This window comes from Diplotaxodon limnothrissa, linkage group LG17 (assembly GCF_057381915.1).
Source record: "Diplotaxodon limnothrissa isolate DT_005_m linkage group LG17, D_limnothrissa_male_GT1.1, whole genome shotgun sequence".
In the NCBI taxonomy this organism is placed as follows: Eukaryota; Metazoa; Chordata; class Actinopteri; order Cichliformes; family Cichlidae; genus Diplotaxodon; species Diplotaxodon limnothrissa.
Window position 1 is genome coordinate 30,801,944 of NC_140612.1, and position 12,883 is coordinate 30,814,826.

Consider the following 12,883-nt stretch of genomic DNA (forward strand, 5'->3'; position numbering starts at 1 on the left):
CAGTTGTCTTGCAGAAAAATATAAATGAATAAAGAAATCCTCCAATTATTTTTTATTTTGTTCAAACTGCCTTATGTGTGTGTTTTTGTTAAAAAAAATTTTTAATTTAATTTTTACATTGTTTATAGTGTTTTGTGCAGTGTTGGTCACTCTACGTCTGTTATGTCTGTCTCTGAATTCCAATCTACTGCATGCTTTTTATCCATGTTCCTGTCTTGGCCGCTTATTTCTCTGTCCCATCTTATGTCTTTGTCATACCTATGGTAATGATTGCTCTTTGCACACTCATCTGAAGCCATGCCACCTCTCTATATCAGTTTTTATCATTTTCATCACCCTCTCTGGTCCTCTTATCATGAGCTGAGAGGTTCTGCTCTTCTCCCTCTGCCTGCCAGGAGATAGAGGGGAGATTGGTGAGATTGCAGTGAGGTTGCATTTTACACCGCCGTGACTTATGATTGCTTGAGTATAGACGTAAAATAAGTTCCATGGCAAGATAATGTTGGGTAACACTATCGTTTATGCATTCAAGTGTCCATAATGATCTTGAAGGTTAAGGCTTCCAAAAGAATTCGGATTTTTAAAGTCTGCAAATTTATAATAGCAATGTGGAAAATGTGTTGTTAGTAGTTAGAACAAGTGCAGATGATATTGAAACTTTTATCTTTATTTTAAAAACTTTGCAATGAGCAGAACTGTGCTGTTGCTCTGCAAACCTGCCTTTCTTCCGTCAAAAGATGTGCATGAAGTGTGACAGACAAGCCCTCGCATTTTACTTCAACTTCACTATGAGTGACACGTCAAGAGTTTTTCGTGTCTTCACACGACACGCTCACACAGCAGTGCACAGATTGCTATAAATTGAATATGATAAGAGAAGATGACGTTTCTTGTGCTGCTTTTTTAGGTGTTGCTTTATCATACTCATCTCTTTAGTGCTCTTGGTATATGCTAGAAAAATACAACCCTATATTTTTAAACAATCCTGGCAGATTTGATTCAATAACGTGGAGTTTATTTAAGCTACTTTTGGCTGTCCCCTTATTCACAGGGGGTGCCTCAGCAGGTAGCTCAGCATGTTTTATTTAGCAGATTTTGACACTGAATGTCTTTACTGACACAACCCCAGAGATTGTGTCTCCTCATGGGATCAAACCACTATGCTATGAAGCCAATATTGTGGAGTTTAATACGTGGTAATTTTAGCTACATGACGTTGTTATTGTATTTATCACTAGTCATAATACCCAGCTTACCACTGGCATTGGGTGTACAGAACTTACATAGGGGACCCCCATGTTTCCAGGAAGTGCTGTATTTTCTTTTTGATAATCTGTGCAGGTGTGTGTCTTAATGTGTGCTGAGTGCTTTGACACTACAGCTATAAAAGCTCTACCTACTCCATCGTGCATCCGTTTCATTGTCGTTTGATTTCATGTAGTGTGTGTGTGTTTGTTATGGCTGCATGTGCAATGCTGAGTGTGCAAATGACCTGAGGACCACAGGGAAGCTTATTTCTGCAACCGCTTGCATTTTTTTCCCTAATTGTACCTTTTTCGGCCTTTTGTGTGTGAAAGCACGTGTGTGTATGTAGGTGCTTTAAAGAGGGAGAGATGGTCCTTTACTCTCTGCTAGCAGTGTCAGCAGGTGAGCTGCCCTATTGGGAGAAAAGAGAGAAATCGCCAAAGCATGCAAATTGCTACTCCAAGGGGAGAATCAATTAGGTGCATGGCGAGTGGAGCAGAAAAGCAAGGAGGGGTGGAAAGGGGCAGGGTTGCATGCAGAGAGATGGTGCAGAGCCATTGTGATCACCTCCTCTGAGACGATGCTTTACTTCTCTTCTCTGCGCCCCCCCCAAATGATCCTGTTCGCCCGAGCGGTGTCTACATGCCAGCTTTTTAGAATGGTGCAGTACCTCAGCCTCATTTCTTTTTTTCTGTTCAGCCCATTTCTTATAAATTGCTCTGGAGTCTCAGATGTATGGCCTCTTCACCTGTTTTACTCATTAAGATGTTCTGGCCTATCTGTGCCAGATAAAATTAGAACATAATAACTATCAACACAATGTGACAGTTGCCGTGTTTCATTAGGTTTTTGTCTCTTTTCTCTTTAGGTACAAGATGTCTCCCATCTGAAGAGAGGCTTCATCCTGATAGGCCAACGGTACTGGATTGTGCCTCTGTCCCTCTCCTCACCAGTCCCACCCTCAGTGCAGCCATGACGTCCTTCACTAGGATACGGACCTATTTCTTACTATGCTGCTTCCTATCTAGTCTGGTGCTTCCTGTGACATCACAAACAGTGGTGCAAGCTCCACAGACTCATACTGCTGGCTCCCAAGTGATCACAGCGTTACTTCAGGAGGAGGAGTATGCATCATTTCATGCAGAGAATCCTGAGTGGACATTTAATCACCTGGCTGTGGACTATCGTAATGGCAATGTTTATTTGGGAGCTGTCAATCGCATATACAAACTGTCCCCAAACTTAGAGGTCCAAAAATCCCATGAGACTGGCCCAGATGAAGACAATCGCAAGTGCTATCCACCACGAATTGTCCAACCCTGCAGTGAGCCACTGACACTCACTAACAATGTCAACAAGATGCTTTTGATGGACTATCGGGAGAACCGGCTGCTGGCTTGTGGCAGTCTCTACCAGGGCATTTGTAAAATCCTTCGTCTGGATGACCTATTTAAACTAGGAGAGCCCTTCCACAAGAAGGAACACTACCTCTCTGGTGTTAATGAGAGTGGTTCTGTGTTTGGTGTCATTGTTTCTTATGGCAACGCCTCTCCAGACATGCTGTTTGTAGCCACAGCAGTGGATGGCAAGCCAGAATACTTCCCTACCATCTCTAGCCGTAAGTTGGCCAGAAACTCAGAGGAGGACGGCATGTTTGCATATGTCTTCCACGATGAGTTTGTGGCCTCTATGATTAAAATCCCTTCAGATACCTTCACTGTCATTCCAGACTTTGACATATACTATATTTATGGCTTTGCCAGTGGGAACTTTGTTTACTTTCTGACACTGCAGCCTGAAATGGGAGGTGGGCCGACCACTGGATCGTCCTCTGCTGGTCGAGAACAGGTCTACACTTCTAAGATAGTCCGCCTCTGCAAGGCAGACACTGCATTCAACTCCTATGTGGAGGTGCCTATTGGATGCATTAGCGACAACGTGGAGTACCGATTACTTGAGGCAGCCTACCTGTCAAAAGCTGGTGCTATCCTGGCACGCTCGCTAGATGTGGCACCAGATGATGATGTCTTGTTCGCCATATTCTCAAAGGGCCAGAAGAGACGTCCACGCCAGGCCTCCCAGGATTCTGCATTGTGTGTTTTCTCTCTGCGCAAGATCAATGAGAAAATCAAGGAAAGGCTACAGTCCTGCTACAAGGGAGAGGGCACCCTGGACCTTGCTTGGCTGAAAGTCAAAGATATTCCCTGCAGCAGTGCGGTAGGCATCACTTTAGCACACACTGACTTTTGTCGGTGCACCAATTTAATGACAGTACAAGGGCAGTGAGATGCTGATAGAGAAAACAAGGCTGTAACAGTAGATTCTAATTATTCCACCCATACTGTACCCACACAAGTACAAACTGCTTTATATGCTGCATTTTGTTCTATGGTATCCGGTGCTAAAATCTAGTCCAGGACATTAGCTTTCACACATTTCAGTCTTAGTAAAAAGACATAAAAGTGTTTGAAGTAAAGCAAACCACTGATCATTTCTCGTTTTCATTACTTTCCTGTCGAAGAGCCTTACAGCCTTACCTTTAAGGAAAGTGAATTTTGAAGTTTTTATCCTGTGTTAGTATAATGAGATTGGGTGCACTGTGGGAGGGCTTCACAAAAACTGGTGTTCTTGGGTGGGTTCACGCTCCATCCCATTACGATGAGATGTTAACCATCCACTGCCTCTTTTAATCCGCTCGCCCTTTAAACAATGCAGCTGAATGCTCAGCCAAATTACCATAATTCCATTCTCCATAACAGCATTATAAATTCAGTGATTCAGTTCATTTGATTTCTCACTTTGTGCACATAAAAAACAAGGTTAAATTGGCTGTTACATGTTTAGACCACCTTCACAAGCAGCCAACGCTGTTTCATGTGTTTTTCTTGATCTCATATTGCTCTGTTAATAACAGCAGCGAAACTGAAGAAACAGAAAATTACCTTCACAAGAGTGATTCTGTAATCTTTTGCTACATGGCAAGCATTGCTAAATAAAACGTGCTCACTTTTTATCTTTTTTACATAACTATTTCTTAACTCGATTTCACCTAAGGCAGCGGTCCCCAACCCCCAAGACAAAAAACTGTAAACAATATACAACGAGTTATGTTTATCATTTGACTCATCCAGAGTTATGTTTAAAAAAGCCTCCATTTCTAGTAACTTTAAAATTTTAACTGCACTTAATGTTGTCACTTAATACAAATACATGCAACTGTTCTTCGTGCACGACAGCTTTAAAATAAGGTGAAATCAAAAAGCTATGAGACATATAATACTGATACAAATTGAAAAGCATCCCAGATTTAAATCTTGCCAATTTTCCCTTCAAGGCCATTTCAGCTGTTTTTTTTTTTCTTTTTCTTTTTGGATTGCTTTAAAACATCTGCAATTCCAACGTGATCTCAAACCTGAAAAGATTAACTTTGAGAATCTGACCAGAGGTTCATGCCAAAAATCATGGTGATGATGAGAACTGAGCAGTTTAAAAAAACAGTTTAACCCGGAAGTGTGAACAGTGTTTAAGCCCAAAAGTAGTGTATTAGGTCAGCTGCACTACCAGGGTTATACTTAACATGTTTTCCATCATTCATATGAGTATCCACCAAGGCCAGACCATCAACATGAAGTTCTGCTGTAACCTCCTGAGATACCCGAGGGAGAACATTCAGCAGAAACATCCTGATTGCGCTAACAGCATGCTAGAGGATTATTACAGCGGTCCCCAACCCCTGGGCCTTGGACCGGTACCGGTCCGTGAGTCGTTTGGTACCGGGCCGCGAGAGTTGAGGCTCAGGTGTGAAATGTATGGTTTTCAGGGTTTTTATCGTTTTTCAGCGTTATTTTGTTATCATTTTTATCGTTAACTCTGTTTTCCTGGGTCTTTTCATGTGTGTTATGAATAAATCTTCTTTTTTTCGGTACCGGTACTAGTTTTATTTTGTTGTATTTATCCGCGACACCTTAAAGGCCGGTCCGTGAAAATATTGTCGAGCATAAACCGGTCCGTGGCGCAAAAAAGGTTGGAGACCGCTGATCTAAGGAACATAAACTTCCTCTTGCTGTCCACAACATATAGTTCTGACCTCAGTTGGGCACTGTGAGACATTATGAAGTTGACCCTCTCTTGTGTTTGGCTCTGGAATCACAGTGTTTATCTATTAATCCCTCTGTGGCACAGCACACGTGCCAGGGCACCTTTGTCTGCTGCTTGAGGGCCTGATAAATCATGCCTAGGGTGGAGCTGTCAGCAGGGAAAGGAAGTGTGAGGGAGCACACAGGGGTTAGCGCTGAGAAATGATGCCATTTCAGCATGCGCCACCGCCAGCGCATAAATTAGACCCTGCTGAACAAGTGACGGTGGACTCTGCAGGAGATAGATGAGCTGTGACACACACACACATACACACACATGTGCAGCCACACTTGTGAGTACGGCTACTGGAGAGATGGAAATGGAGGCTTTTAACGGCAGAAAGATTTTCTAATAAAGTAATGGCAATGCTTACATTCTTATGTGATATGCTTGCTGATAGATTTAGAAAAATCTAAATGAGCTGGACTAGAGCTGAAGTGAAAGACTTAAATAATCCTACTAAAATGTGTATACACACAATATGCAAATGAGTCACAGAGTTATAAAGATTATGTGTTAAAATCTAAAACTAAAGACTTGTAAACAAACTTAACTTTCACCTTTGCCTGTGATTGATGATATTCTTTGTAATATCCCGTGGCTCATTTTCATGAATTTTTGCTTATTAATTCCAGATTAGGTCCTTTCTGTGTTAAATGATGCATGACAGCGAGGGAAATCGGATATCTTCAGATACATAGTTGAAAATTTTTTGTTCATTGGTGCAGTCCTTGGGTGTACAATAGTGACTCAGGCTCATAGTATACTGCACACACAAATATTTATGTTATCCTTTTGGTTTACTTGGCTTGGATAATTTCACACTTTTTCTTTTTTTCCCTCCTGGATAAAATTTTATTGATTTAATAGATAAATTACTAATCATTTTTGGACCAACTATAGAATTCAGATTGTGACCGTCCACTTTAAGTACACCCAGTCAACTGACTGTGAATACAAATATTTTATGAGCCAATCACATGGCAGCATCTCATCACATTTAGTCATGTAGGCATGGTCGGGATGGCTTATAGAAGTTCGAATTGAGCTTCAGAACGGGGAAGAAAAATGATTTGCTTGACTTTTACTGTGGAAAAGGGAAAATATCCAGTGAGTGACACTTCTCTGTGTTTAAAAAAAAAACATGCCTTGTTGATGTCAGAGGTCAGATGAGAATGGCTGACTGTTTTGAGCCCTCAGGAAAGCAACAGTAACTGAAATGCAACCACGGTATGAATATCTCTGATTGCACAATGTGTTAACTGTTGCAGCATATCAGATAGGTTCTTTCAGCTGGAAACCATTGCCTGGTCTGATGAGTCTTGAGTTCTGCTACAACATGTGAATAGCAGGGCCAAAATTTGCCATGATAAACATGAAAGAATAGGTTTGGTTCAATTTGTGGAAACCATTTTTCGTGCTGACCTTTACGACCCTAGTGTAGCCATCTTCTGCTTCCATCAGGATAACATGCCACATCAAATCATCTCAAATTGGTTTGGTTATTTCACTGTACTCAAATTGCCTCCACAATCACCAGATCTCAATCAAGTAGAGCACCTTTGAGCTGTTGCAGAATAAAAGATTTGGATTAGAGATTAGAGATGTGCACCTGACAAATGGAGAACAACTGCGCGATGTTTACATCTGATGACCAAAATCCCCAAGGAAGGTTTCCAGCATCTATTTAATAAAGAATTAAGGCAGTTCTGAATGCCATCTGGTACTTGCAAGGTGTAACTAATGAAATAATTGGTGAGTTTTACGTGGACGGTTGTCCGGGTGTCTTTGTAGATACTGCTCATTCATAAAACCCTTTTAAAGGGCTCTATGAATGATTTTTAAAACATTCAGGGGTCACATCATGTAAACAGTTTCTTGAAATCTTGGAGTTTTCATTGACCTACAGGAAGTCATTTCCACTATTTTGTTGTTAGAAATATTTTCCGATCTTTTGGCTTTTTACATGGGGATATTGTTTAGTATAATTCGCCCTGGTCAGTGTCCTCTTGCAACAGGAAAAAGCAGCAGCTTTTGAGGTGGAGGGAACACCCCCCCCCCCCCCCCCAATAATTCTGGTCCTTTAAAACAGCGGATCATTTCAATCAAGCCAATGGGAGCGAAAATGTCACTTCTTCCTTCAATTTTAGTAATTTTTTCCCCCCTGTGGTGGCCTGCATGTCACAATGTTGGTCATTACTGTTAGAGGGAACTTGGATGAGAAGGAGCCTTGTGGATACCCCTTTATCTTGCCCTCTTCATCATTCACCATTTTCCTCTTTCTCACACGTTATGTTCTCTGCTTCTTGCTTTTCGTATACTTTTTTTCCCTTTCAAACGCTGTCGTATTTCCAATATGATATGTTTTTCCTCCAATTAGGGAGAGGATGAGCAGCCCCGAGGCTCATTAGAGTAGTCTGGCTGTATGGACCAATGTGAACACATTGGCGCGCACGCACACACACTTTTGATATGGATGAAACGCGCTCTCAGCCAATGTGGATAAACCTAACCACTCTCTATGCCAGAAAAGATGCATCACAGGCATAGCCACAATGTCCACTCGATACTAGTGGCACTAATCAGATAGTAGCATCACATTGTAATCACAAATGTTAAATAAGTTTCGATTACATACATTTTCCTTTTAAGCATAGTCATTTAGAATCTATAAAAACAATAGAAATTTGATCAACCACTTTGATTTTACTTAAAGATATTTTACTTAAGTTTTGCTATTAAATTAATCGCAAAACTTATTTTTCCTATTATGGATGTTGCAGTTTTTAGTTTACATTTTATTCACCAATGCAGAAATGAGATTTCTATATTTTCTTCATTGGTTTGTAGCAACATATTAAATGTGAATAATGTGCCAAGGCACATTAACAGGATGCAAGGTGAGACTAGGGCTATATAAAATGCTTACTCCTTCCTCAGACCTTTGATTCCCTATGCCATTTTTAAGAGGCTTTATGTTGTAATGGGAAAGATGCAAAGAGGGAGACACGGAGGAGAAGAAAGGAATCTACAGAGAGGGTGAGAGAGCTTTAGAAACTGTGTGTGTGGCTGGGGTGGGGGGTGATTCCTCTCTACCCCAAATGGCCATGCTTGGCTGAGCCACATAATGCATGCTCAACAGTATAAGTCTGCAAAGGGTCTGCATCCATAGATCATAGTGAAATGGCATGCGACCTATAAAAAAAAGAAAAAAGCTTCCTGTTTCCATCACTGTGTCAGCAGAAAAAAACAGAACAACAAAACAGCGGGATTGCAGTAAATTCACTCTCTGCTCTGTTCTCACTCATCCTTGACTTATTGCTCGCTTCACATGCCACTCTCCTTTTGCCTGTCCCCCAATACTTACCATGCTTGTTTTGTCTCAGGGGTAGAGACTCCAAGACACTATCTTCTTTATTTCCCCTTACAGTGCTTTCCACAAGCGCAGAGAGGAATACCATCCAAACACGGATGAGAAAAGCGCAAGGTCGTCTCTAACTTGCTGGCAGGCCACGGTCGTCCCCTTATCCCTTTTGCTAATGATCATTAATTACATGTCATTAACTAACATGCCACGGGCTATTCTTTCACATTTGTCATGTGCTATCGACTTCACATTCTGAATTCACTCCAATTAATTAGATTATTCTACTCGGCCGCCGCTGTTTCCTTTAGTCTTTTTCTTGATCTCCCTCACAGTCCCCCATCACGTGTGCTCATCGCTCCCCTGTTTCATCCTTCACTTGAAAGGAACTGTTGCAATATTGCAGTCTCCGTCTTCCCCCCATGCTCACTTTTCAGGTTATCGACTTTTCTCGCTTCGGTTTTATTCTGTGTTTGACCAACCTCTGAATGATGTTGTCTCCCGTGCTGGTCATCTTCATCCCTCCTCTGTCTGATTGCGGAGCTTAATCAGTTATTGGCTGCTGCTGCTGCTGCTGATGAGTCAGTCTAGGCCACATCCTCAGGAAGGGAAGGGCTAGTGGATTCATTAAGGACCTCCAGACTGCTCCCCCTCCTCCTTCCCCACTCCCCACTTCACCCCACTCCATCCACATATCCGCTATCCTGCTTGCTGGCTGTCTCGCTAATTAAATCTCCATACATGATACGACTTGCTAAAGGTCAGAATCCATCACAATATCATTATTCTGTGATTAAACAAGTGTCTCTTGCTTCTTCCACCATACACCATGCTGGATGGCCTCGACCTGAAAATGCTGACTGAATCGGGACCTTTCATTTCTTATACCCGCTGTTTTCATTGGCTAGTGTTTTAAAACTATTCTCTATGCTCCTTTTCCTCCCAATATTTTTATTTATATTCCCAAATATCAGCACTCAGCACTAATATTTGCTAAGATAAAATATGAGACTAGATACATAAAAATATGTATCACTGATGGAAATGCTTATCCTTCAATAGACAGCTTTCTTTATAAGCAGCCTGCTCTCCTGTCAAGATAAAGGAGCTTTAGATATTAACTCTATTAAACAACAAACAGCTATGCTATAATTGAGGCCACCACAGTGGAAACAGAAGGTTATGTAATGTTGGTCATGTGACACTTTCAGAGCTCCACTAAATAGTGAGACTTTGTCAAATAGAGGGACTGACTTTGATTAAAACCCTCACCAGGGCAGCAATCAATGGGAGAGGGAACCCAGCGCTCTCTTGCATACAATTGTCTCTAACATAACTGTCTAATGCCTTTTATTGGGAGCGTTCAGCACAAGTTTAACATATCCACAAGTGAAATCAGCAAATGTAGCTGTTGCACTTATTTGCAGCAGCTGTGACTAGTGGCTGTAGCTCGTACCTCATGAGCTGTCTGCTGCTGGTAATACATGCAGCATTTTTCAAAATCAGTTTTGAGTGAAAATAATCTCCCCATTAATCATTCCAGAAACAAAATGATTTTCCGCCAGTGCATAGTGAAAAGGAAAACACGGATTAGGGAGTTATCTGAAGCACCTATCTTATGATATTCAGTGATTTATTTATTTATTTTTTCTCTCCCCCACTTCTGCACCTTATTTCAGCTCCAATATTCTCCCACCTTTTCTCACTTCTGGCTCTGCTTTAGCGATGTCTCGGTTTCATTCCAAAAATTGTCACGCTGTTTCGTTAGCTTCTCATTTGATTGTTTTCCCTAACCAATATTTATTATCTGTTGTAACTGCTCAGCTAACAGTTGGCAGGTGCAAGCATCCACAAACATGAATTTACAAAATATCACCGGTTTATCAAAGCCTGCCTCCTCCTATTGAAACCTGCCAGCAGAACACACAAATAAATCAACTTTGTTTCAGGCAGACCCCAGCAAGCATGTGTTCCGCGTAATGTACGCATTTGCAACAGCGTATGTTTTAATATTAATGTATATTTATTCTCTCCCATCATTTTGCATTCAAGATTCTGTAACTGCAAGGATCTGTAAAGACTGATGTCATGTCAGCATAAACAACAAACATGAGTAAAACCATATCCATTACATTTAAGTGGCAAAATGCTCAGTTTTAAAGTTGGAAAATAGAGCATTTATTTAGCAATAAAAAAAACAACTTAAGAAAGACTTAAGATATTTAAAAAAACAAAAACAAAAACAAAAAAGCTCTCTGTGTGCAGTAAAAAAACAAATACCCCTGTTTTTCTTGATCACTTAAAAAGTAACCTGTGCTTTGATTGGCAACTCTTTATTCATCCATGCTAAAGTGAAGTTTGCTCAGATTTGCTTAACTAGTAGTATAATGTTTACTAACCCAAGGCAAGCATATCTATTGCAGGTCTATTAAGATACACAGGTTCTATGGTAAAAGAATAGTCAGGCTAACTTCATGTGTTAAAATTAACTCTAGCAAAAATACACCCATAGAAAAGGAGGCAGGAGGTAAATTTTTAAAACCTGCATTCCCCTTTATGGCATAGATGGACTTACTTCTCATAAATATTGACACTAAAACAACTTATTTCTGGAAAACTGTCATCTGTAAACATTACAATCATTCTGTATATTGATTACATCATGATTCCACGTGAAAAATAAATGCAAAAATCTCACGATGATGATGATTTTGATGGAAAGGATAGGTTAGTGAGATTAGTGATTAACTCAAAATCAGTGGAGATGTCTATAATCAGGAGGTATAGATTACAGCTGTAGTACCTGTAAACAGAGCTGCTCTGTGCAATACCTGCAAAGTCTCTCAAAAACTGGTGGTCAAGTACTTCACACCTGGCACAGGAGGTATCAGCTGAAATTGGATTCCCTTCGACAGCTCATGCAGTCTGAAGAACATTACCTAATGTCAGCTTCTATGTGAAAGTAAAACTTTTTCTCGAGACACAAAACTGCGAGATTAAAGTTTGCTTAAGAATGTGAAAGAAAGCAAGAAGACTACAGGACCCATTGTTTGATCATATAAGACCTAGATAGCTTTTGTTTGACCCACATGTTGGACCTGAATCTGCCCCTGGGCTAACTGGCAGGGGAGCACTGTGTGATGACATAGTGATACGTGAGCTTTAAGGTGCTGATGACACCATGCCCATGGATATACCAAAACACTGGCTGACAAGATGACACTGCTGCTCTAGAAGCTTTGCAGAAAAGAAATATTGCAGCATAATAATGATCTAAAGCCCACTGCCAAAATCACACGAGATTCTAAAGGAGACCAAAGGGAAATATGACTCGTCCACGTGCTCTGTGCTGCATGACCTGAATTAAATAGAACAATTTTGGAGTATTTTGAAGGGAACGGTAGAGCAAACCAACCCAAAGCAAAGATGGGAAAAAAATCTAAAAAACTGAAGAATATATTTTAATATACTTTAATTTGTTCCTACTGTTCATTCTCTAACATCAAATGCAATCACTGTAAGGCAATACAATTTGGAATCATTTGACATATAAGTAATATTACACAGGGGTGTATTCACTCATGCACTGTACATATTTATTCATCTTCAGTCCTAATCATTGTTACTGGTTGTCAAGAAAGTCCCCAGGGTCCTATACAAAGAGGAAGATAAGCCTAATTGTGACAGCTCTTGTAGTCCATGTCGACACCTGTACATTCAGACTGAATTTTGATCACGATTCAGTCAGAGAACTGAAAAAAAAGCAGTCTCCTTTGGAATGCCCTGTAGATGCCTTAACAAAGCAGCAAAAAGCAATGAACCTCAGCCATCAGAAAGATTCACTCTGACTACACTGCACATTTATTTTTAAGAAGATGAATTCAGTTTTTGAGTTTATATTCCTGCTTTCCTTTGAATTGTTCTATCCATATATTTTCCTGTCTCTGCTAATGCATATTATTAGGTTTCTGGGTCACTACTTTTTACTTCCACGTGTTGAACTCTTGTTTGCTGTGCAATTCAATTCTCCCCTTTGGTGCTGAGTTCCTATTTCACTTATTATGCCTGAAACAAATATCAGAAAACAAAAAAGCTTGCATAAGGTTGGACAGTTTCCAAAACTGACAGATTTGTGGA

General features: G+C 40.6%; 1 protein-coding gene across 1 annotated transcript in view; it reads left to right on the top strand.

Moving 5' to 3' along the window:
* Positions 1-12,883, top strand: part of plxna4 (plexin A4) — a 265,266-nt gene that overhangs the window by 26,032 nt on the left and 226,351 nt on the right. Inside the window, exon 2 of the mRNA XM_085375902.1 lies at positions 2,114-3,462. Coding sequence (XP_085232028.1) covers positions 2,218-3,462 — 1,245 coding nt within the window. The 5' untranslated portion in view covers positions 2,114-2,217. The remainder of the gene's footprint in view (positions 1-2,113; positions 3,463-12,883) is intronic.